The 22,300-nt window shown below is 43.7% G+C and overlaps 1 protein-coding gene across 5 annotated transcripts; it reads left to right on the top strand.

Moving 5' to 3' along the window:
* Window positions 1-480: 480 nt before the first annotated feature.
* On the top strand, window positions 481-5,033 carry LOC120679071 (4'-phosphopantetheinyl transferase HetI-like). Of its 5 annotated transcripts, none has more exons than XM_039960566.1 (8): window positions 481-697; window positions 1,825-2,000; window positions 2,716-2,774; window positions 2,867-2,968; window positions 3,081-3,236; window positions 3,757-3,855; window positions 4,283-4,412; window positions 4,497-5,033. In XM_039960566.1, exons 1-8 carry the CDS (start codon window positions 564-566, stop codon window positions 4,601-4,603), a joined length of 963 nt encoding a protein of 320 aa, XP_039816500.1. In that variant the 5' UTR covers window positions 481-563; the 3' UTR covers window positions 4,604-5,033. The 5 variants fall into 5 exon arrangements, with proteins under 5 accessions (XP_039816500.1, XP_039816501.1, XP_039816502.1 ...); XM_039960567.1 differs by having other exon boundaries at window positions 482-697; window positions 1,825-1,955; window positions 2,710-2,774; XM_039960568.1 differs by having other exon boundaries at window positions 482-697; window positions 1,825-1,955.
* Window positions 5,034-22,300: the final 17,267 nt, after the last annotated feature.

A 22,300-nucleotide genomic window follows, 5' to 3' on the forward strand; every position in this document is an offset into this window, starting at 1 on the left:
GCTAGGATCGAGCTCGGCTTGAAGTGACAGGCTCGCTCAAGCTCGGCTCGTCCACAAGTCAGCCCACGGTGGCCTCGGCCTCGCTTGTTTGCATTGCGCTACTCGTGCTAAAAAAAGAATCTTATATGTATGGAGTACTAAACGAAACTTATTTGTAGAATTTTTTCACGGATGGGTATAACTTTTCGCGATGAATCTAATGACGATAATTAATCGATGATTGACTACATTAATGCATTAATGCTACAGTAATCAACTTCTAATCATATATCAAAGACTTCATTAAATTCGTCTCACCAAATAGCATAGAGATTGTGAAATTAGATTTGTAAACTACTTTTATTTAGCACCTATAATGATTGGTCCTACAATCTGCTACTTTTGTTAGGGCAGAAACCAGGGCCCTCATCGACCCACGGGCCTGCCCGCCCGCCCGCCCGCCCATCGGTTTCGCCGACAGGCGCCTCGTTCCCATCGCCGATACGGACCCCACTCGCAGCCGACGGGCGCCGGCCGCCCGGCGCGCGCGCTATAAACCAAGCGCCAAGCGGAGTCCGCCACCAATGCGCCACCGCCTGCTCCGCCGCGCGATGCCGCTCCCGCCGCCGACGCCTCCTGCGCCCCGGACGCCGGGGATCGCCGGCGGGCGCCTCTTCTCCTCGCTCCCGCCGCCGCCGCCGCCGCTCCAGTCCCGAAGGTACCGCCCGCTCTTCCTTCCGTGCGTTAGCTCTCTGATCCTGTGGTTGTTTTGAGATATGGCCTTCGGGCGGAGCCAGTTTAGATGGTAGTCGCGGGTTCGTGTCGTTGCGGAGAGAGTGGTGGGAAGGGAGAAATGGGGCCGTGGATTTCCTGGGAGATTGCTGGGGTTTGCAGTCAGGAGCTCTAGTTTGGTAGAGGTTGGACTGGTGTTGTGATCCGTGAGGTGGGGAACTCGTTGGGCATCCGAAATGGGGAGGAAAATTCCAGCCCCTCCCCTCCTGCTGTCATTTCAAGTCCGGCGTGAGTGCATCTGCTGTGATTTTAAGGTAGAGCATCCATTCGCTAGTAAAGTTCGACGTTATGATCTGTGGATTTGTATTGCGTTACAGCTCCTGGAATGTGGTAGTTGACAGTTGACACTACTCCCTTGCCATGGACCTTTGTGGATAGTGCCACTTCTGTACTGTGCGGAGTGATTTCTTTTACTGTTATCATGGACAACCTGGATAAGATGGAATCGTTTAAAAGTTGAGTCTTTCAGAAATCTTCCCCTTCTAAACCACATTCAGGATATTGGACTAAAGCCATGCTCATGTCTGCACTCTTGACCCCCTGGTTTCTGAATTAAATAAACCTTGTTTGGTCCGGTCCTCAGTAGCTCCAATGTAACTCATATGTCTTATTTTATATTTTTGTGAAGAAAAGCTGCAAACAATAGTTCTCAAATGTGCTTAAAGAATTCAGTTGCGTTAAGAATTAGCTGACTGCTAACAAGTATACAACACGAGATCAATAACCTGCTGCACCTCTTTGATGGTGCACATTGCTGCAAAAAGTTTTGATGTTAAAATCTGAAAGTAGTGGGCGTAAGCTAAACAATGTCTTTGTCTTTTGAGACCAAATGATGCCCGAGTTACAATTTTGAGTGCACAATTCCAATTGACGCAAGAAAGTAATTGGAGATGCTCTTGGCTGAGTATTTCTTCATTTTGGGCAATAAGCTTGGCTTAATGAGAATATAACTGATGTGTTTCACATTTGAAAAGAACTTCTTGTTATTTCTAGTAATTGGGGTATGGTGCATCAGGACATTAAAGACAACTAACTATGAGTTAGTTTTCACAGAGAGGTGCATGTTTGGTATCTTTTGCCTGATGAGTTGAATGATGCCTCCCAACTGAAGATGTACATGGATCTCCTTTCGCCTTCTGAAAGGAAGAATGCTTTATCTATGAATACGGAGAAGTTGCAGAAAGGTGCTGTGCTGTCCCGTGCACTAGTGCGCACCACACTCTCCAGATGTATGGAACAATCAGCTACTTGTTAAATTTGATTTTGCATTAATTTTATGTTTCATTTGTGTCACTTTCATTTAGTTTTTGTTATATAGTTTTACTATCACGTTTTATTAAATTATTAAATAAACTAAAGGTGTTAGCTTCATTTTCTGTTGGTTAGGACTATAGGGATTTGTAAATTGTCAATGGTGGTGGTAGCTGTGATCATTTCATTTAATGATTGTGATTTGTGAACCTGTTATTTCAGATGACACGGAAAAGTATGTAACTTTGCAAGTCTGGCTTTTATATGGTGAAGACCTATGTTTTTTTCATGTAATTATCTCTATTGCATATACATGCAGGTCATGAATCATGGTCAACCATGTATAAATTCTTGTAGTGATCATGAATGGATTCATGTCTCTATTAACAGTCTAGGACATAATATCATATTTCCATTGTCTTGATACATATACCAACTGTCCAGAACAACATAAAGAAGTCATTGCATCACATTAGCAACCTTAGAAATAGTGGAATGAGCACTACCATTCTGCTATTGAATCTGCCTCATGCCAGTTTAAGCATGTACTTTGCGTTTGCGTTTGGCACTTTATCATATTAATAGTATATTCTTGTTACTGCTATTTCATATAGTGTTGGATATATCTCTGTATATCACTGTAGGATTACTGACACGGCTGCTGTTGATTTGTTTGGACTAGACTAGATACAGATTGCAAAGTTGATCCAGGATCATTTGAGTTTAAGAAAAACAAATTTGGCAAACCTGAGGTAAGAGCCTAGAAGCTAATCTTTACAGTACTCGCATTTTCTGCAGCTTTTGCTATACTGATTTGCTTTTGTTTGTTGCCTTGTTTAATCAGATACTGTGGCAATCTGATGACAACAAGATGGAATGGCCTTTGCATTTCAATATTTCACACACATCTTCTTTGATTGCCTGTGGCATAACCATGGATAATCTTGTATGTTCCTTTAATTATTATTTGACTACCTAAACTAGAGAACTAGAAATGTCCATACTTCTGTTGCTGTGGAACTTCTGTAATCAATATTACTGTTTTTCATCTATCTCAGATTGGCATTGACATTGAAGAGAAGAAACGAAAGACAGCCAAGAATATTTTATCTCTTGCTCGACGTTATTTCACCCCATCTGAAGTTGATTATCTAGCTCAGATTCCGGATCCCGATGCTCAGCAAAAGGAATTCATAAAACTGTGGACTCTTAAAGTGAGTCTTTTGATGGTTCTCAAGTCGATATAACTTCCTTATTCGTTTGCTTCATGTTTTTGTATCACCATTCTTCAGACCACCAATCAGTAGTACTTTTCCCTTGCAAAGCAGAAAATTCTTAACTGAATGAGTCACCTACCACTTAAAACATACTATGACCAATTATATTGTCGTAATATGTAGAACTACGTATATCTATTTAGTGTGGTTATATTTTTCTGTTAACTTGCTAACTGTTGGATGTGAGCCATTTGGATGAGCTTTGGATGGATTAGATTAGAGTAGATATGAGGGTCGCATGGATGGCCATTTCATGAATTATTTATGGAGGATACATTTTCTCATACACCTGTGATCTAATTCATTGAAATCTCATTGGATTTCTTAGTCAATATGTCCTTCCTAATACAGAGACTTCCAAGTTGCAAGAGCAATTTACTGATACAATGCTAGTATGCTACAAAAGACGAGATGTTGCTTGCATGGCTTGTCTATCATTGATGTCTTAATTTTGTAGGAAGCATACGTAAAAGCTCTTGGAAGGGGATTTTCAGGTGCTCCTTTCAATAAGTTCTCAATCGAAATGGAAGCAAAGAACGGAATCCGAATTTCTGTGGTATGGAACTTTTCTTCCTATGTCCTCCTGTGTTATGCAATTTTTCTCCCTTTGTCCTCATGCTTGTCATCTTCCATGTGTGCTACTGCTACATGCAAAGGGACTCTCACAAACTATGTTTGCTATGCATTTGAACATAGTTTTGTCATGGCTGAAAATAGCCAGACAACAAAGCTTTGTGGGCCTTCAGGAGATTTCTACCCTTGGGCGGATATTTCTTTTACTCCTGGTCACACACTGAAAGATATCTTGTCTGGAGTCTGGGCCCTTTGTATGCTTGTCTTTCTCCTAACTGTTGGTTGATGTTGTGGAAATTTCGAGAGAGAAAAAAATCATGTTCTTATGTGTACCAATGTTACAAACTTTACTGTTACACAGATGCAGCTTAACAAGAATCTGATTTGTCTTAATCGTTTGCACTTGCCAGGCACCAAAAGTATTCAAGGATTCTGACTCTACTTGTGACTGTTTGTCCGAGAATTGGCAATTTGCACTTGCGGAGCTAAATAGTTCTCATTACATGGCAGTTTGTGTAGGGGATGACTCAAGAAGTTCAGGTTTGTAGTTCAAAATTTTCAGTTTGCAGAAAAACTGTCTGTTATCCTGTTCTGTGAGTGACTTATTGCTGGTGCATGTTGCAGAATCTGGGAATGGTCGGCTACCTCTAGGATTGAAAGTATGGAAGACTGTTCCCTTCCTAGAAGATACACTTGTTTCTGGAACAGAAGCTTTGACTCGTATCGTTTGAGTATGTGAGAGTCTGGTATTGGCCTTATGATTTCACCAGATGACAATGCGATACAATGAATTCATATTTTGAAGAAGTATGCAGGGCAACTCTCAACATTCTTCAAGCATTGATTAGCTGATTGCAGACATCATGCATTAGCGGGGACTTGGGAAATACAATTTTCATAGTCCATATTCAGATTATGACTGTTATTAGCTGTAGCCTACCACGACAAACTGTTTCGGAAGGAATAAACTGTTTGTACTGTTGCAGAATTATGTATCATTTGAAAAGATACTAGTAACATGTATAGGCTTCTATAAGTAACATTGGAAATAGATCTTGTAGTATTTCATTGCATTGATCCAAAGTTGGATATGTTGTCTGTCATACAGTCTTAGTTGTCCGAATATGCTAATTTGGAATAGAATTTGATGTGTCGCTTAAAGAACCAGCTCTTTTGATTGCAAACCGGAAGGGCTCTGTGGCCAATCCCAATGGGGTGTTTCAGATTTATGTTCGCAAGGCACCTATGCAAAGATTACATATATATAACATGAATGAAGCCCAATGGCTAAAACGGAGGATGGAGTAATTTCAAAAAAATTATTGGAGAGTGTCCAGATGATTTCATCTAGATGAAACTAAGTTACTCTTAGCTTACAGTCCGTCATCATCTTTTATCATGTGACAGCTTATTAATTTAAAATGAAACTCCCATTGGGAGTAGCCCAAGAGGCAACATAGCAGCTCTGCAAGTAGTCACCTGATCCTTCTGATTCTTGGCTCGTCCAGCCCTATGACCGCCAAGATGGAGTTCCAATTTCATATCCTATGCAGACCAGCTCTTCAATGGCGTATGTTTGGGAGTAACTTTGTCAGAAAACCATCAGCAAGCAGACAACCATGAGATCAAAATCGTAGAATGAATATGGTACATCGTCGATCACGGATAGGATCAGAGCAGCCAATTAACAGGGTGTTTGGATCCCAGTAGTGCTAATGCCTCAAAGTGCTAAAGTTTAGCATTTTTCTATCCAAACTTGAGTGCTAATAGGGTGGGCTAAACTTTAACCAAGACAAAAATTTTAGAAAAGGTATAAGTGCTAATATGTGTGCTAAAATTTAGCACTCAATTTTAGCCCATCCAAATAGACTAATACCTATAAGCACGGTGTCTCGCACATGCTACATACTGAATTGCTGACTGCAAGTCCGGCAAAAGATTCTCTCATAGTTGACGATACTTATAACCGGAAGAACGCGAGCAAGCTAAGTCATCTCAAGATTTACAGGTCCAGTCCTTTTGACGCGTTCATTTCATTTATAAGGGTAGAATAATGTGCAAGCTGCTTGTATTCATGGTGGACGTTTAGATTTCCCTATTACTAGCTTGTTTGGATGGGTTAATGTCGAGTGTAAGTTTAGCATAACATATTAGCACTGTAGTTTTTTGCTAAAATTTTTGAATCTTGATTAAAGTTTAGTCCACCCTATTAGTAGTTCTATTTGGATGGACTAGACGACTAGTGCTAAATTTTAGCACTTTTGGGCATTAGCTGCAACATCTTGTTGACGGGCAAAATTGGCAGGCCAAAGGCCGACCGGTCTGCCCAGTTCTAATCCGGGTAGGAGTTGTTTTATTAATGAAATTTTTATGTAATCCGACTTGGAGAAGGGGTACGACTTCCCCGACCTATAAATATAAAGGCTAAGGCCGATTAAGGTATTCCCAATCGAATCGAATCAATTTACATCTATTTTTTGTTCCTTTCAAACTCTAGCTTTTCCAAACCCTAATTCTGTTCTTCCTGCGTCTCGACGGCGTTTGAAGGCATTCTGAGTGGCCTGCCGATCTCAGAGCAACCCTATCTGTGCAAGCTCCGATGGGGTCCCTCCCGAGCTCGAGTTTCTAGGCTCGTTGCGGTTCTCTGCACCCGACCGGTCAGACCGGTCGGCGCAACCGGTCAGACCGGTTCACCCAAGGCATCACTGGTGTTGATCGTTCTGACGATCGTTCGCGCATTCTAGTGCATTCGAGTGTGTTGGCGCAATTCTGTGTCAACACATCTACGGAGAAACTGATGATGAACCTGCATTGTCCTGCATGGTCACGTGGCTACCGGCGTTTCAGATTACCGAAAGCACGTGATATAAAAGTTAAAGATGTCGAGCTGTCTCCAGCCACAGAATTTGAGAGAGACCGTACATTAGGGTGGGGTACGCCGCATCTCCCGATCGAGATCGATCTAGCTTCCTCATGAACCACACACATGCATGTATATGTGTCAGTGCGGCCAAATTAAACGGGGACATTAATTCTTTCTTTTTATTTTTAAAATTTACTAGCATAGTATCCGTTGCTACGGTTAATATAATAAATTTACATAATATCATTAACTTTGTGCTCGTTCTCCGTGTACAGGCTATGTTGGGATCATGCGAGACATTGATTATCCGAGATTCGGATTGATTTTTCTAGGATCCGATTATGATTCTCATTGGTTTATCCAGATTCCAATTAGAATTTCAATTTATGAAATGCTAGTCCAACTTGCATATGAGATGAACTAAGGTCCACATGTCAATTACACAAGACAGACGAAACTAAAAATTTAGATGAAAATCTTACTTGCTTTAGTAATAACTATAGATAATAACGCCTTAGCGGGATCTTCCTACTTTTTACAAGTAGCACGTGTATTTGTTTTTCCAAAAGACCACGCACTCTCTTTCATTTAGATGTATGCACAAACATTATTGTTTCTCTGTTAGTGCAAATTAAAGGTTCTGATCGACGTTGTTTTTTTCTTCCGATCGATATTGACTATTGAGTACGTTATCTGGTCCTGTTCTTCGCACGTGATTCGATCCTCGTAGAGTGCATGTTTATTTCTTCCATGCACGAGTTTTGACAAATCAAGTCATGACGCAATCAACCGGCCAGCTGAACGGTAATGGTGGCGACGCTAGCTAGCTGTCGGTCTACATCTCACGACGACAGGACTGCATGCGTGCACAGTGAGGTGTAGTACCGGCCATATCAACCAGACGTTACGATGCATCCGAGATCAATGGCAACCCGGCCTTGACGTCATTTTCAGTACCTCATTTTAGTGGATGCGTATGGTGATCATCATTTGGATTACCACACTTAGAACCTGCTATTCATGTACACAAAAGGAAATTAATTAAATCAGCAGTGACATGCATGGAGGTCAAGATCGACAAGGAGAGCTAGTAGACACGGACTGCTGGCTGGCCAGTCTTTCCATCACCTTCGACTTCCCCAATAGCACGCCAAGGAAAGTGAGGCCCACTACTACAGAAAGTGCATGTAGTACCGGTTTGGAAGAGGCTTTTGTCCCGGTTTTCCAACCGGGACAGCCAATCCGGGATAAATGTGTCAAGTCTTTTGTCCCGATAGCTATTGAACCGGGACAAATGTATTTTTAATAAAAAAATCAGCCTCCGCCCGCCCGCCACTGTCCCCGCTGTCGCTCACCGAATCTGGCCCCGTCCCCGCCGCCGCTCGTCGGACCTAGCCGCGCCGCCCACCAGGGCCTGGCCAGGCCATCCACGCCGCTAGCATCCCTTCCCATTCCCCTCACATCCCCACCAGGAGTGTGGGCAAATCATTTGAAGAATGAATCACCAAATATTGAATCGACCGATACAAAATCATGCAAAATCAATAGATCCCCCAAATCATTCAAAGAATCCATTAAAAGATAGATACAATCAATACAATCCATCTCTATTTCAAAAAATCAGAAAAGTAAGGAAAAAATCAACGCAGCAGAGGTCGGCGGCGGCACGCTCCACGCTCCGGGCGGCGGCGACCCGCGAGCTCCGCGGCTGCTAGCAGCCGGCGCGCTCCGTGGCGGCGGCGGCGGCCGGCCTGCGCTGCTCGTGCGCCGGCGGTGGCTCGCCAGTCCACCTAGTCCCCGCCGGTGCCGGGGCGTGGCTCGCCGGCCTGCGCCCGAGCTGCGGCAGCGGCTCGCCAGACCCCTGCACGCGGCTCGCCGGACCCCTGCTGTGCGCAGCTCGCTGGACTGCGCCTGTGCGCGGAGGAGGGAGGAAGATGAGGAAGGGATCGGAGGGAAGAGAGGAGAAAGTGATAAGGGAGAGGGAGAGAGAGGCGTTGGGGAGCTGCAGATAAAATAAATGAGAGGTGTCGGAGCTGCCTCTGTTGTCCCGGTTCTAGTCCCCACCCGGAACTAAATGGTACCCTTCAGTCTCGGGTGGAGCCACCAGCCGGGACTAAAATATTTAATCCTGGCTGGTGGCTCCACCCGAGACTAAAGGGTACCATTTAGTCCCGAGTGAACGCTCCAACCGGAATAAAAGTTCTTTTTCTACTTCTCATTGGCTCTAGATTTTAGACCTGGGACTAAAACCTTTATTGATCCTGGATCGGATGGTAGCCGGGACAAATGTGGAGGACCAAAGCCTGTAGTAGTGGCCGTAAGTTAATGAGGCCGTATCTCACTCTCAGCTAATGAGGCCGTAAGCGAACACGCTGAACTTGAACTTAATATATATAACCTTGGCGGACACTACTAGCGGTGTGAGATCGATACAAAAGAAGTAATGATTTTCCGAAGAAAGAGAGATGAATACGAAAACAAGGCCTTGACCGTGTGCATAGGACCAAAGGGTAAAAGGACCATTTTTTAGGGTAGGAAGTATGCAGCCATGTGGTTTGAATGTGTTTGAACTCGCACGTGAGCAACCACCTAATAAGTGGCTTGGATAATTTCGTACTCACAAGTAATTTGGATAGTTTGATGGTATAGTCGTGGCAACTGAATTGTACAAATGAGTTATATATATGTATAGCAACAGTTACTTTATTCTTTGTGATCGAGAACTGCTGGTTGACAAACAAATTGAAACCCTTTTGAAATTTCTGGTCAACACATATCACTCGCGCTCCGTTATCAATGGTACTGCTCGTCTAATTAAGTAGCTAGTAATCAACATGTTTCATTCGTATTGGTCAAATTTCCTCCTTCAAACCACGTGATCACGAGACCATCAAAGTTTCTTTCGACCACATCATCGATCTCTTTGACTAGACTTTTATATGCTCGTGTATGGTCCTGTTTGGTTTAGTAGCGCTAGGTCCTGTAGCTAAATTTGACCATTTATTACGAATATTAAATAAATGCAGTTTACAAAATTAACTTCACAACCCCTACGCTATTTTGCGAGATGAATCTAATAAGGTTTTTGACCGCATGATTAGATGATGGTTAGCATTACTGTAGATAAATATGAATTAATTATGCTCATTAGATTCATCGCGCAAAGTTACATCCATCTGTGAAAAAATTTATAAATAAACTTTATTTAGTATTCCATGCATTCAAGATTCTTTTTGTAGCTCAGGTAGCGCTAGCCAACCAAACAAGATCATTAAACCAACACGATACATGTCAGGAAGAGATGAGGACTGCAATCATCTCTTCCTGACATGTTCCTTTGCAGCTCACGCTTGGAGCAAACTAGGCATGGATACACCGGGGTACAATCCTGACCAAGCACTACGACAGATTTCTTCTGCTAGTATGTTGGAACCTGTGGAAGCATCGCAACGAGGTGGTGTTCAACAGCCTCCTCCCCCCTTTGCATGAGAGACTCTGGTGTGCTTGCAAAACTGATGCCCGAGAATGGAGCTATAGGTGGAAGTCAGCAGACTACGCAGTGAACGAAGCCTGATGTTTTATCTTTTCGAATATGTAATCATTTTCCAGTTTTTTAGGCCCCCATGTTTTCTCTAAAGTTGCTGAAGACCAAGTGTAAAACTTTTGGCTTGAAAAAGCCCGTTAATCAAAATTCAGGTTGGGGATGCTCCCCTCAGGTGACCGTAAAAAAGTATATTTTTTTTAGTTACAGGAATAAGGTGATCCGTCGCTTTCTCATTTATCGCATTTCTAATTTATTTGGTCAACTCGAGAAACGAAATTGTTTGGAATCTATCACCCCATTTATTTCTCGACAAGTATATACTCCCTCCAATCTAAAATAAATATTATTTTTAGTATTAAAATTTTATCCCACAAAGAATGTTGTTTTAGTTTGGAGTGAGATCAATCTAATTAAAGTAGTATCAAGTACCAAGAAAAAATGTATAGAAAAGTACATAAATACTACTACAATTTGATTTACCGAGGCAGGCAAAAAAGATTTACCGAGACAGTTTTCGCAACCGCCTCGGAGTAAAGGTCACGGTAAATATGACCTTTTCCGAGACGGTTGTATGCCCACCTCAGTAAATCAAATAAAAACAACAAAAAAGGAAAACCCATGGATAAGTCCGCCGAGCCCATCCACGGGTCGCCGTCGTTGTTGCTCGCCTGCCCGCACCGCCATGCTGGAGGAGGAAGAGGAGGTGCGCCGCCGCCGCCTGGCCCGGACAGATCCAGGAATTCCTCGCCCACGCCGCCACGCGCAGAGGAGGACGATGAGGCGTGCCACCGCCGCCTGGCCTGCATGGATATGGGCTCTTCTCGCCCGCGCCGCCATGCCAGAGGAGGCAAGGAGGCGTGCTGCCATCACCTGGCCCGCATGGTTCGGGGTCACAGCTGCATCTCCGCATGCCGCCGACGCGAGTCAGATTCAGCGTGCGCCACTGACCCTGCACGCGGCCGAATCAGACGCTTCCGGCCAACACTGCAAATGGTGAAGAAGGGGAAGGCCGCCGCCACCTCCTCCACCCCGCTCCAAGCTAGGAGGGAGTGGAGGCGCCAACCCTCTACATGGAGGACCTCGGGCCATCGCCGCCGACTAGGAGTTAGAGGGCGCGGCATAGGGTAGGGGAGGGCGTGATGTCGGGCAGAAGAGAGGGCGGCTGAGGGAGGGGAGAAGTGAGTGAAACCGTAACTCCCTCTAGTATATATATGAATCCCCTCTAGTATATACATGAACCCGGTAGTTGACTGAGATATGGGCTTTTGCAGGTCTGTCAGCACGAACTGACCAAACAATCAAGGCCAACATGCTAAACCTGAACATGTAATCAGGAATGTTACACCCATCACTGCCGCACAGGACGTCCAACACTCAACAGGACCAAGTAAACAAATGAAATCCCCACACTCGTATGAACATGAATCCACCCCAACTTTACAAACAAATCGATACTCTAGGTTTTAGATTACTCACCTCAATCTCGTCGTTGTCCAGATTCCGTTAGTGCCGTTCCAACCTCCGGTTCTTGCACTCCGGAGAACGAAGGGAGGAGTCGGTCGCGAACTGCCTGGGGAGTGCGGACGAGGAACTGGGGCTATGTGGGGGAGATTTGAGTGGGATGTAGTTGCGGATTTTGGCACAAATCAGTGTTTGGCGTTAGTTTCTAATGGACGCAGCATGTCTCGGCTTGGCTTGAGCAACAGATGGCGCGAGTGCTTCTGGTGGCATGAGGCACGACGGCTCGGATTGGCCTAGTTCCACGCGGGCACCAAAACAAGCTGACTCTAGTTAAAATTAGGCCACGTGGGCAAAACCAGGTGCAAATACCACTTAAGGGCTAAACTAACCCGGTATGCATAGAAGGAGGGAGTAAATTAAGCCAAAATTTAGTCTTGGGGGTTAAACGGACAAAGTGATTAGGTGAGGAGAGTAAAATGGACTTTTTCCAAAAATTTATATAGAGAATGACAGGAAGCCAAAGAAATGCTTAAATAGATATGATTTTTCTGGTTCTAATATGCATTTGCATTTATTTAGTATCTAAGGAACTAAATAAACAATACGATTTTCAATCACAACTATTATAGTTAATTAGGAGTAACATGATCATTTTTTACAATTAGTGATGTGTCTGAAATTTTCTAAACTAACACTTATTTTGGGACAAAGAGCGATTTCAATCACAGTTACTATAAGTAATTAGGGGTAATGAGGTTATTTTTAAAAAATAAGTAATGCGTCTAAACTTTTCTAAAATAATAGTTTTTTTGGACGGAGGGAGTATATAATTTGCATAAACATGAATGAATGATATAAGAAATCATCCCGCAATAATTTATATATAATTTGCATAAACATGAATGAATGATATAAGAAATCATCCCGCAATAATTTATATATAATACATGAATATAAATATAATACGTGAACTCGTGATGTTCATAGTAATAAACAAAATGGATGAGCCGTGCCTACCATTCCTTGGCCGCGTGGCCCGCCGCGCGAGCGGAAGCCAGATAGGTGTGGCGCCCACTCCAGACGGCAACGGGAACACGGGGGTGCGTGGGAGGGTGATGGCGCGATGCACTGACGCGGCCACGCGGGCGATGGCCTGTGCCTCCAATCCCGTGGGACCCGCTATAGATCAGACAGAGACGACGTTCGAGCACGCCGGAGAGAATCTCTCCAGGGAATCGCCATCGGCGAGTGCTTCGCTCTGCTATGACGTCATGCGCCGCCCTTCCATCGAACACAGACGACGGCTGCACCTATGGTGAGGGTGGTGGAGGGTTTAAAATTTAATTTAGGATTATCTAATGGCCGGACTATAAAAATAATTTTAAGCTAAAAATATATAATAACCAATTTGGGTTGTGAAAAATAGGGATGACAACGATCAGAAACGATCGGTGAAAAGCTCCATCACTTTTATTTTTATATTATTTCATCGAAAATAAAATGATACGATATTATCGAAAAGAAAAACGGCATCAGTATTTTGATAATTTGAGAAATGAAAATATACGATTGAGAATACATCGATAATAATTGACACCTATCAAAAAGATATTTTAAAAACGATAAATATGTTAAACCATAGAGCACAACTCTAGCCATATGACTTGACACATTTCATGTACAAATACTGATGGTTAAGATGTTAATCCAAGCTGGAAACAAACTATCGACAGTGGTCATGCTCGCGCATGTGCATCGTCGTCGCCGGCCGGGCTTTCAACGAAATCCGTTCAGGGTAGTTGTTTCATTCCATACTGTCCGGCTTTCTTAACCATTCCAGCTTGGTGGCCATTTTTCTGCCATCTTCCTTCGCCACAGCAGCAATGCTTCTTCTTCTTCTTTCTCCTCCGATAACGTCAATAATAATGCTCCTGCCTTGCCCTCTTCTTCAACCTCTGTTGGATACTTGGTTTGCTCCAGCGCGAACCAGTTTAGTTTTTTTTTTGGTTAAGCTCTACGCCTACACCTGCACCCCCACCTTAAAAACAAAACTAAACAAGAATTAGGTGTGTGTAATCCCGTCTCGTTAATGTTGACCGGAGGAGTCATCATTCAACCCGACCGGTGAGCACTGCAAGCCTAGTTTGCAGATCAAATGCTTCTCTTTATTTGGCGAGGAGATAGATCCAATATACAATATCTTATTGCTAGTTTGACTTTTGACTAGTAAACTGTTAAGCTTCAGATTGGTGAACGCCTGCATAGCAAGTCCAATGACGGACAGGCGGTCTCCTTGGCTCCTTAGCTTCCATCACCTCCCTGCCGACCAAGCCCAACCCTTGCAATCCTACAATTTGCTTGCACCAAACAGCTTGTTATCTGAAAATTTATTTAGACTGTTCTCGATGAAAGTTTCATTCTTATTAAATAGAGTGTCATATATAAAGTCTTATTTTTATAGTGTAGCAAAGAGTTAATAAAGAGAGAGGTGAAATAAGTTTTATAGGGATGAAATTTTGTATATATGGTTCTAAAATAGTTTGTGTCTTGTGTGTAGCCTACAACAAAGGATGAAACAATATATTGTGAGACACACTATCTGAGTTATGAATTGGACATTGTTGACGCCTTTTACGGGCCAACACACGATCACGCTAGGTCGCGCGACGCGAGGAGGATCTCCTTGCAGCACCTCCTGCGTGGAGCGGTCAGACCGGTCAGAGGGACCGGTCAGACCGGTCGCCGTGCAGAACGACGACGATCCTACGAACGCTCGCTCGGGAGGGACCCCGTCGGGGCAAGCGCGTGTAGGGTTGCCCTAGGCTCGGCAGGCCAGCTAGGGCGTCCTCAAACGCCATGGAGACGAGAGAAGAACAGCATGTTGAGGTTGGAAAAGTAGGGTAAAGATAAAAAAGATAAAAGATGTGTTTTTGATAGATTCGATTGGGTTGTCCCTTCAATCGGCCGCGACCCTTTATATTTATAGGGTGGGGAAGACTTACCCCGCAAGAAATCCTGTTTACAGATCTAAATCTATTAAGAACTCTAATTATACTCGGACCCCTCCTAGACCGGTCAGACCGGTCGGACCTACCGGTCAGACCGGTTGGTCATGCCAGACCGTCTACAAACGCCTAGACCGGTCAGACCGCCTGGACACACCGGTCAGACCGGTCTGTTCAGGTTACTGCCAATTTTGGTCGTCAACATATGCCCCCCTGTTCTTTGGCAAAGCTTGCATGCCAAAGAACACTTCTCTAGACCAAAATTGTCTAAGGGCGACGATTAACAATACATCGGCCACACATTATATTTAAACATGCTAAAATAGCCGAACTAAGAGAACTAGCATGTAACAATTTCTAGCTTACGATCAGCAAACTATTTCGGCTTTACATTCCTTAGCATGTTCAATAACAAAAATCTTGAGACGGCCAATGCGGCCGATTATACAAATCATAGCTCCTTGGTAAAGTATAAAACTGATAATCATAATATGGCAGCCAAGGATTTTGACCAAACCATGGATTAAACAAACCTGAATATGCAGACCATGGTACATGCATCGACGGGATGAATGACGAAGACCAATACAATGACCGTTGACGCTTTCTTGATCTTGGTGATGAAGAACTCCTTTTTCGTTTGCCTTCCAATTAATTGCTTTGTTTTTGCGCAGATATCTTCTTGTATTTATCCAGAAGCTCCTCAAAGGTTGGCTTGATCCTATCTTTTGCACCTCCAGACTTTCCAGGTTCAGACCAGTCTGATCGGTCTGACAAACCGGTCAGACCGGTCCTGTCAGAACCGATATAGATGCTCTTATCTTGCCCCCCAGCCAAACTTGAATATTGTTCGACTATATTGTTTGAAGTATGGTCTCCATTGGGGATAATCTGAGCAACGGAACTAGCCGATGTTTCTTCAACGGTCTGCTTTTCTTTATCTTGTGTCAAATCTGAATTTTTATTCAATCGCCCATCTTTTTTGACACGATAAACTTGCTTGATCACCATGTGTTTCTTTTTCTGCACAGGCCGATTTTTTTGATCAAAACGGCCATTATTTTTAGTTGATGGCTTACTAATTGCCGGCTCCCTATAGGTAATATAATTTGGGCACAAATATGTAGGAAGAGACGGCATATAGGAATTAAAATACCATGACGGATAAAAACAAGACATACTATAATAAGACCCGTATGGTATATGTGTAGACGACCTATGTGATGAAAACGGCACTGAATTAGGAAAATTATTCATCTGCCGATTCCGATCATGGAATTGTTGTCTTGGAGTAGATCTTGAGTGTTTTAGATGTTTTAGCCGACTAGCATCATTATTTTGTTTTCTGAATTTAGCCGGAAGATCTCCAAGAAAGGGCTTCGGCTTTTCCTTTTGATGCTTGTGACGGCCTTTGGATTCAACAGTTTTCCAAACACCAATCTCGGGTTTTTTGGGTTTAACCATCTTAGGTTTTGAATTATTTGGCAAAACCCTGGGAGAGGCGGTTTGACCGGTTGGAGAACCGGTCAGACCGGTTGCGGTACAACCGGCGCCTTTGCCTTTGATTTGTTGCCTCCCGAGCGTAGAAGTACTAGAATTAGTTTCCGTGCACTTGCTAGGGGATTTTTGGTCAACAAATTCGACTTGAGACGGCCGAATTGTATATTGACCAACAACATCACAAATTGGCAAATAATTGCATGGATTATTAGTCGGCTTTTCAATAGCCGATTTTTGAATAACAGAAGTTGCAACTGAACTATCTTCTTTGTCAATTAAATACTTGACAAAATCAAATAGCACATTAGATAAATTACCTGAAGATTGCATCTCCATTAATACATCGATGGTGGATGGTGGCTGCAACTCCTTTATCTTAACGACTCCTTGCTCTGTTATACGAAAACAAGACAAAAGTAGGCCTTCGACTGCTCTGTCGTATTCTCGCTGATACTCTTCAAGTAGTTCTTCATATGATGTTGGATTGCTAGGGTTTGACAAATCGTCCACGATTGCCTGATTCTCGTCCCCAGCGGAGTCGCCAAAATAATTCAAAACACTGTCGAACGCCTTTCGGGATCAACACACGAACGCACTCGAACGTGCGGCGCAAAGAGGCAGCTCGCTGCAGTGCCTCCTGCGTAGCCCGGTCAGACCGGTCCCTTGGAGCGGTCAGACTGGTCGCCGCCGTCAGAACGGTGACGAAGCCTACGAACGTTAGCCCGGGAAGACCCGTCGGGGCAGGCGCACGTAGGGTTGTTCTAGGGTCGGCAGGCCACCTAGAACGCCCTCAATCGACGTAGAGACGACGGAGGAACAACAAATAGTAGATTGGAAAAGCTAGGGCAAGAGAAAAATAAAAAGATAAAAGTTGTATTGATTTGATCAATTGGATGCTCTAATCGGCCGTGACCCCTTATATTTATAGGGTGGGGTGGACTTATCCCGCAAGAAATCCTATTACAGATCTAAATCTACAAAGAGTTCTAGTTGTACTCGGATTCCAGGTAGACCGGTCTAACCGGTCAGACCCACCGGTCAGACCGGTCGGTGTTGCCAGACCGGCTACATGGTCCAGACCGGTCAGACCGCTCAAAAGTACCGGTCAGACCGGTCTGTTCGACCAGTGCCAATTTTGGTCGTCAACATATGCCCCCCTGTTTTTTGGTGATGCTAGCATGCCAAAAAACAAGCCTCTGGACCAAAATTGTCTAAGGACGATGATAAATATGCATCGGTCATATTTTGTTCTAAGGGCGATAAATTCTATCGGCCATATCTTGCTTCTTTTTCAAGCTGATGATGAAACAACTTGCTTAGGCCTCCATACCTGCTTCATGGTCACCGACCTTGCTGGTACAACCTCCACTTGCTGTTCCATAGACTCCTTCTTGCGCATCCGCTGCAGCCTTCTCTTTTGGGTGTGAGACAAGCCTGAAGGGCACCACCTCGGCTGTAAATACCTGTTGTCTTGCTTTATGTCTTTCTCACCCTCCTTGCTGCAATCAGGTTTGCTTTTGACCAGATTATTGCTAGCAACAATCGGTCTTTGAGAGGCACCATAACTTGGATATATAGAAGAATATTGAATAAAATATGGATGCATATACATTCTACTATAATCCATATGTGTGTAATAGTAAGGATACGACCAGAACCATGGAGCAATCGGCCCACCAAATGACTATGGCGCAAAAATATTATTACCTTGCTGCACATGAGAAGCTGATTACTCACGATGCTCCGATGATGGATTTGTATCTTTAGCTTGATCTGGTCACTTCTTCTGTTTCTGAGTAGCTCCTTTCTCCTCATACTTGGCCAAGAGTTGCTTGAAACTCGGCCTATCCTTTTTGTTGTTTATGGAATTTATTTTAGAAATCCCAGATGGACCGGTCAGACCGGTCTGAGCATATCTGGCGTCCTTCTTCTGTTCTTGCCCCCCGAGCGCTGAATTCTTCGATGAATCTTCAAGGACCTTCTTTGCTGGAGCTTCCTGATGAGATTTCGAAGGCTCAGACATTTCTTCACCAATAATTATATTTTTTTCCTTTTGTTGACTCGGCTTGATTTGGCCGAATTAACACTTTAGGATTACTCAATTCAAGCACATGTGTATGTGCAGGGAAAGGATTCTGATCCACCTGTATTTGTGGAACAATTATTCGGCCTTCGTTAACAGCCGATTGAATTTGCCTTCGAAGCACATTGCAATCATTAGTCGCATGAGAGAAAGTATTATGAAATTTGCAATAAGCTCGCCGCTTTAATTCTTCAAGCGGCGGTATGACATGCGACATCTTGATGTACACATTCTTATATAATTCATCAAATATCCTCTCACATTTGGATACATCAAAAGTAATTCTTTCTTGCCGATCTTTATGAATCGGCTTAAGAGAACCGCAAATGCAAGGTTTATCATTAGAGGACCAAACAAATTCAGCGGTATAAACATCTTTACCTTCATCGTCCGAACAATTGGAATCACACCCGAGCACATAAACAGGACGATTAGGTTTTTCATTGGATTTTTGAGAATCTCTAGCTTCTTTAGCTCGACTTTCATTAGCCAGAGCCTTTTGTAAGACTTGACTAACATCTAGAAATTCTTGTCCCTCTAGCTTTGCTTTATGAAAATCAAGTAAACCAGCAAAAGCTAGATCAGCTAAATCTCTATCAGAAATTGTCAAACTATAACATCGGTTTCTAGTATCTCTAAATCTTCTAATATACTCAGAAACACCTTCATGTATTTTTTGCTTAACCGATGTAAGATGTGACAATTTCAATTCAGTTTCACCACTAAAGAAATAATCATGAAATTTTTTCTCTAAATCAGCAAAAGTGAAAACTGAATTGGGTGGCAATGAAATAAACCATGTAAATACAGCACCCGATAGAGATAAAGGAAATAACCTCAATTTGTAAATATCATTAGTGCTAGCTTAACCACATTGTATAATAAATTGACATATATGCTCCAATGTAGTTCTACTATCATCACCAGTGAATTTAACAAATTCAGGAATTTTAAACCCTTGAGGATATGCAACATAATCGTAATTCTCAGGGTATGGCCTTTGATAAGATCGGCATTTGGCTTTAGGCACTATACCAAAAGTTTGCCGAAATATCTTAATCACCTCCTCTTTGATACTACCTGATTCAACATCATCGGCGTTAAGCCGATTTGTGATCGGTGGACTACTAGGTTGAGCAAAGTTCGGCGGTGTGGAATGTCGCAACGAACTTGTTGCCCCATATGGCACATTGGCATGAGGTGATGCATTATAATTAATTCGGTTTTGCTGATTAGCCGAATTAGTCACAATAGCATTATTAGTTGGAATTGCCGAACCACGAATTGTCTTATCGGTATTAGATGTAGACGCATTATTACCGACAGACTTCATACCAAGATGTATTTCAATTCGACTAAAACGGTCATCAAACATATCATGCATATTTTGACCAATAAATTCCAACTTATTATTCACATGAGAAGAAACATCATCATCTATAGCATTAGCTATTTCAGAATTAAGGACAGGCTGCTTGTTCTCATCGAAATTTACCTCAAACTGTGAAGCATCAAAGCCGGCATCCGTCGTGACCTTCCCTTGTCGGTCGATGGAGAAGTGCGAGATGTACTGCTTCATGGCTTCTTCCTCTAGCTTCTGGATCTCCTTCTCCTTCTCCTCTCTGATCTTCTTCTGGATGTCATCAAGAGCCTTCTGTTGTTCGGCCGAAAGTTGCTGAACAGTCGGCCTTTGAATGTTGGCGGCATCAACATCGCTAGGTTTAGGAATTTTACCGGCCATGGCAGCCGATTGATTCTTTCCCAGCGGAGTCGCCAAAAAATATGTTGACGCCTTTCGGGATCAACACACGAACGCACTCGAACGTGCGGCGCGAAGAGGCAGCTCGCTGCAGCACCTCCTGCGTAGACCGGTCAGACCTAAAGGTGTGTTGATCCAGATTATAGTTTCTTTGCTTACTCCTATATGGTAGACCACTATCTGAGCCGTACGTGCAAATATGCCTGCAGCAAGAAGCAACGACACCTATTCTAGGGCGGCCGGATCCAGGTCATCAAGTTGCTTATTAATTATTATTGATAGCTCCCACCCTCGCTTTCTGTACGAGTACACATTACCTACGAATCCTCAACAACCCCTATTCTAGGGCGCTGCCCATTTGCATACATACTCCCTCCGTAATAGTATTAGAAATTGTTTAGAACAACATTTCTATGAGGCTCTGTATCCTTGGTGAGTTAGCTAGAAAAGAGAAATTCTACCCAAAACTGGATCCAACAGCCTTCTGTATCTAATCTATTGAGTTAGCTATCCCTTCGGCCTCGCTAGGCAATTATACAAAGTCCATCCGCCTCGCCATCCCGGCCCCTGCAGATTTTTTATTTTTAATCTTTTTAAAGGATATTTTAAGTTTAACCTAGTGGCAATTTTAATTTCACAGTGTAGCCCATTTGGTCATGCCAACCGGCATGACGTGACAGGCAGCTTTTGTCACGCTTAATTTCACGGCGTAGCCCTTTTGGTGATGCCAGCCGACATGGCATGACAGGCAGCTTATGTCACGCCAGCACATGTAGCGCGACAGGGCGCCACGCTAGCAAGGCGAGCTAGCACCGTGGAAGCGAGACACTGACATGGCCAGCCCTGTCGCACCACATGCACTGGCACGACAAGGCCGTCACATTAGCCTGTAACGAACATGGCCCCATTTAGGTCATTTCGAGTGATTTTGTTGATCGGGTGACAACACAATCAATGGGACTAATATGTTTGTCAAGTGTATCTCATCAGGTCCCAAGAATGAAGTAAAAAGCCCTAGCAAAACAAAACACGAAGAAAGAACTCAAAGAAACGCTGAATTGGACGAGTTCCGCAAAACTCAGTGGGGTCGGATTATCCGAATCAGCCAGGTCGGATAAACACACCAAAGAAGCCAGATGATCCGACGCCATAAAAGAAGGGTTGGACAAACCCTCGGATGATGTACTAGAGAGCATGTCAAGGCGCATCACAAAAAATCTTCAGGGTCGGATGATCCGACGTGTGACACTTGAAGCGTCGGAGTAATGGTCGGATAAATGATCGGAGAATATGTTTAGAGTTCAGGGTTTGCCCTGTTGTACCGGATGATACGACGCCTGGTTACAAGAAGGTCGGGCAAGGCGTCGGACAAATGACGTCAGCAGTTGATTTGAAAGTTAACGGCTACCAGGGGAATCTCAGTGGGGTCGGATGATCTGACGCCCTCCACAGAGCCATGTCGGATTATCTGATGCCTGTGCAGAAAAAGGTAACAGCTACTCAATGGCTAATTTGAGTTGGTGGCCTATATAAGCAACTCTCCCTGGTCATTTGAAGCTGCTGGAGTTTAGAGAGACCCTAGACACATTGAAGAACATCTCCAAGCCAACCAAAGAGAAAATTGATCACATCCTTAGGTTTAGCACTAGTTTAGCTCTTGAGTGAGTGAGATAGCAAGGATTGTGCCTTGTGCCTTGGTTCTAGGAGAGAACCACATCTTGTACTCGGTGTGCCGGCCCCTTGGAGCCTTGGTGGCTCGCCGGCAACGTCAACGACCCTCCGGCTTGGTGTGGAGCGGCGTCGACAAGCTTTGTGCGGGGGACGTGGAGACCCCCTTCCTTAGTGGAGAAACTCTTTAGTGGAACCCGGGGCCAAAGTGATCGTGATTGTGTTCACGGAAGAGACTTGGTTGCCGAGAAGCAATACTTTTTGTGAGTGTTTCAACAACATGGATGTAGGTGTACCTTTGTGGCTAACCGAACCACGGGATAAATCCTCGTGTCAAAGAGTTTGCTTTCTCTCATCCCTACTTTAAGCTTCCGCATTTACTTGTTGCAATCTTGTGTGCCTTTACTTTCATAGAGTAGTATCTTGATAGGATTGGCTATATGTTGCATAACTCTTTTGGGATGAGGGTTTTACACTAGCTTAACCATAGTTGCACATCTAGATAGCATGATCTAGCTTATGTTTTGTGCAAATTAGTTGGAGCT

Source organism: Panicum virgatum, chromosome 6N, assembly GCF_016808335.1.
Source record: "Panicum virgatum strain AP13 chromosome 6N, P.virgatum_v5, whole genome shotgun sequence".
NCBI classification, from domain to species: Eukaryota; Viridiplantae; Streptophyta; class Magnoliopsida; order Poales; family Poaceae; genus Panicum; species Panicum virgatum.

Bases quoted from the DNA above. Each gene is read 5' to 3' on its own strand.
- LOC120679071 (XM_039960565.1), top strand. From the start codon at position 564: ATGCGCCACCGCCTGCTCCGCCGCGCGATGCCGCTCCCGCCGCCGACG. The intron at 698-1,824 runs GTACCGCCCGCT...TAGTTTTCACAG, and splicing joins CCGCCGCTCCAGTCCCGAAG to AGAGGTGCATGTTTGGTATC. The intron at 3,856-4,282 runs GTATGGAACTTT...TGCACTTGCCAG, and splicing joins ACGGAATCCGAATTTCTGTG to GCACCAAAAGTATTCAAGGA.